Source organism: Oncorhynchus gorbuscha, linkage group LG15 (assembly GCF_021184085.1).
Source record: "Oncorhynchus gorbuscha isolate QuinsamMale2020 ecotype Even-year linkage group LG15, OgorEven_v1.0, whole genome shotgun sequence".
Taxonomy (NCBI): domain Eukaryota; kingdom Metazoa; phylum Chordata; class Actinopteri; order Salmoniformes; family Salmonidae; genus Oncorhynchus; species Oncorhynchus gorbuscha.
In genome coordinates, this window is record NC_060187.1 from 7,120,558 (window position 1) to 7,123,330 (window position 2,773).

The 2,773-nt window shown below is 47.7% G+C and overlaps 1 protein-coding gene across 1 annotated transcript in view; it reads right to left on the minus strand.

Moving 5' to 3' along the window:
- Nucleotides 1–2,263: 2,263 nt before the first annotated feature.
- LOC123996453 (proline-rich protein 36-like) overlaps nucleotides 2,264–2,773 on the minus strand; it is an 8,015-nt gene continuing 7,505 nt past the window's right edge. The window contains exons 7-8 of the mRNA XM_046299822.1: nucleotides 2,611–2,766; nucleotides 2,264–2,528 (exon numbers count right to left, since the gene is read on the minus strand). Coding sequence (XP_046155778.1) covers nucleotides 2,264–2,528; nucleotides 2,611–2,766 — 421 coding nt within the window. The remainder of the gene's footprint in view (nucleotides 2,529–2,610; nucleotides 2,767–2,773) is intronic.

A 2,773-nucleotide genomic window follows, 5' to 3' on the forward strand; every position in this document is an offset into this window, starting at 1 on the left:
TCTAACCACTAGGCTACCTGCCGCCCCTAGACTCTAACCACTAGGCTACCTGCCGCCCCTCCACTCTAACCACTAGGCTACCCTGCCGCCCCCCACTCTAACCACTAGGCTACCTGCCACCCCCCACTCTAACCACTAGGCTACCTGCCGCCCCTACACTCTAAACACTAGGCTACCTGCGGCCCTACACCCTAACCACTAGACTACCTGCCGGTCCTACACTCTAACCACTAGACTACCTGCCGCCCCTACACTCTAACCACTAGGCTACCTGCCGCCCCTAGACTCTAACCACTAGGCTACCTGCCACCCCCCCCACCCCCCCCACCCCCCACTCTAACCACTAGGCTACCTGCCGCCCCTACACTCTAAACACTAGGCTACCTATAAATGCTTCTGAGGAATATTGGTGCACACATGTTTCGGGTATGTTCTGTACGTACGTAAGATTTATTAATGAGGCCGTTGGTGATTTATTGTATTAATGTTACTGGTGCATCATCAGTAGTCATTTTCATGGCAATCACAACACTGAAGCAAACCGCTAACACACACGGACAAACAAACACAGTCAGGATACGACAAACACACCCTGTAACAATAGAACATAACGGCTGCTCTTTCAAATCAAATCACATATGTATTGTCATGTTTCACAAACTAACAGTGAAATGCTTCAGGAAAAAAATAGTAGTAACACGAAGAATAAATACACAATGGTCAAGGCCATTCAGGCTCGAGGAAGAGTCTTGGTGGTTCCACATTTTCTTTCATTTAAGAATGATTGAGGCCACTGTGTTATTGGGGACCTTCAATGCTGCAGAATTGTTTTGGTACCCTTCCCCAGATCTGTGCCTCGACACAATCCTGTCTCGGAGCTCTACGGACCATTCCTTCGACCTCATGGCTTGGTTTCTGCTCTAACATCCACTGTCAACTGTGGGACCTTATATAGACAGGTTGTGCCTTTCCAAATCATGTCCAATCAATTGAATTGACCACTGGTGGACTCCAATCAAGTTGTAAAAACATCTCATCGATGGAAACAGGATGCACCTGAGTCTCAGAGCAAAGGGTCTGAATACTTATGTAAATAAGGTAATTCTGTTTTTTATATTTTCACTTTGTCATTATGGGGTATTGTGATGTCATTATGGGGTATTGTGATGTCATTATGGGGTATTGTGATGTCATTATGGGGTATTGTGTGTAGTGTGATGGGGGGGAATAAATAATCATTTTAGAATAAGGCTGTAAATTAACAAAATGTGGAAAAAGTCAAGGAGTCTGAATACTCTACGAATGTACTATAAATCATAATTGGACAGGTAGTTAAGACAAGTTCCTCTAAGATCAATTGTGGAAACCAGCTCACTCCCGAATAAACTCAAATTTTATGTTTATTTCAATTTTGTTATTTTGAATCGTTATTTCAAGTCCTTTTTTTTTACACAAAGCAACAAAAAAATGCAGGGGAGTAGAGTCCGACCCTGGGCTAATCGTCCGACCTTTCACCTGTCTCATAAAGACCACTTTTAGAACATAACAGCACCTTCCCGGTATCCTGGAGCGAGGGAGGAGAGGATGGAGAGGAGGAGGGAGGAGTTCTGGGCATTGTCTCTCTCTCTCTGGAAGACACTAATGGCTTTTTGTGTCATGTGTTTTTCACTCAACTCTTGACACATGGATGTGGTTACAGTACCACTCTTTCTCTCCTCCTTTAGGACCATTACGGTGGGATTTGTAAAAAAAAAAATCTATATAACCTGTGTGTGTGTGTGTGTGTGTGTGTGTGTGTGTGTGTGTGTGTGTGTGTGTGTGTGTGTGTGTGTGTGTGTGTGTGTGTGTGTGTGTGTGTGTGTGTGTGTGTGTGTGTGTGTGTGTGTGTGTGTGTGTGTGTGTGTGTGTGTGTGTGTGTGTGTGTGTGTGTGTGTGTTTCCGTGTTGTAATGCCGTCGTTAATACAATAAAGATATGTTAATGAGACAGGCAGTAACACCAATAAACTGCTGGGTGGTTCGAGCCCTGAATGTTGATTAGCTGACAGCCGTGGTATATCAGACCGTATACCATGCGTATGACAAAACATTTATTTGTACAGCTCTAATTACTTTGGTAACCAATTTATAATAGCAATAAGGCACCCCGGGGGCTTGTGGTATATGGCCATGGCTAAGGGCTGTATCCAGGGATACACATTGCATCGTTCGTAAGAACAGCCCTTAGCCGTGGTATATTGGCCATATACCACACCCCCTCGGGCCTTATTGTTTAAGTATTCTCTTGTCAGAGGAGGCTGATGTAATGTTGATGATGATGTGTTTCGGTCGGAGGTAGGTGCTGGGGGTGACCGGAGGAAGGTGCTGAGGCGAGGTCTGAGGAAGGTGCTGAGGAGAGACCGGAAGGAGGTGCTGGGGGAGACCGGAGGAAGGTGCTGAGGTGAGGTCGGAGGAAGTTGCTTGGGGAGACCGGAGGAAGGTGCTGAGACGAGGTCGGAGGAAGGTGCTGAGGCGAGGTCTGAGGAAGGTGCTGAGGAGAGACCGGAAGGAGGTGCTGGGGGAGACCGGAGGAAGGTGCTGAGGTGAGGTCGGAGGAAGTTGCTTGGGGAGACCGGAGGAAGGTGCTGGGACGAGGTCGGAGGAAGGTGCTGGGACGAGGTCGGAGGAAGGTGCTGGGACGAGGTCGGAGGAAGGTGCTAGGGAGAGACCGGAGGAAGGTGCTGGGAGGAGACCGGAAGGAGATGCTGGGGGGAGACCGAAAGGAGGTGCTGGGGA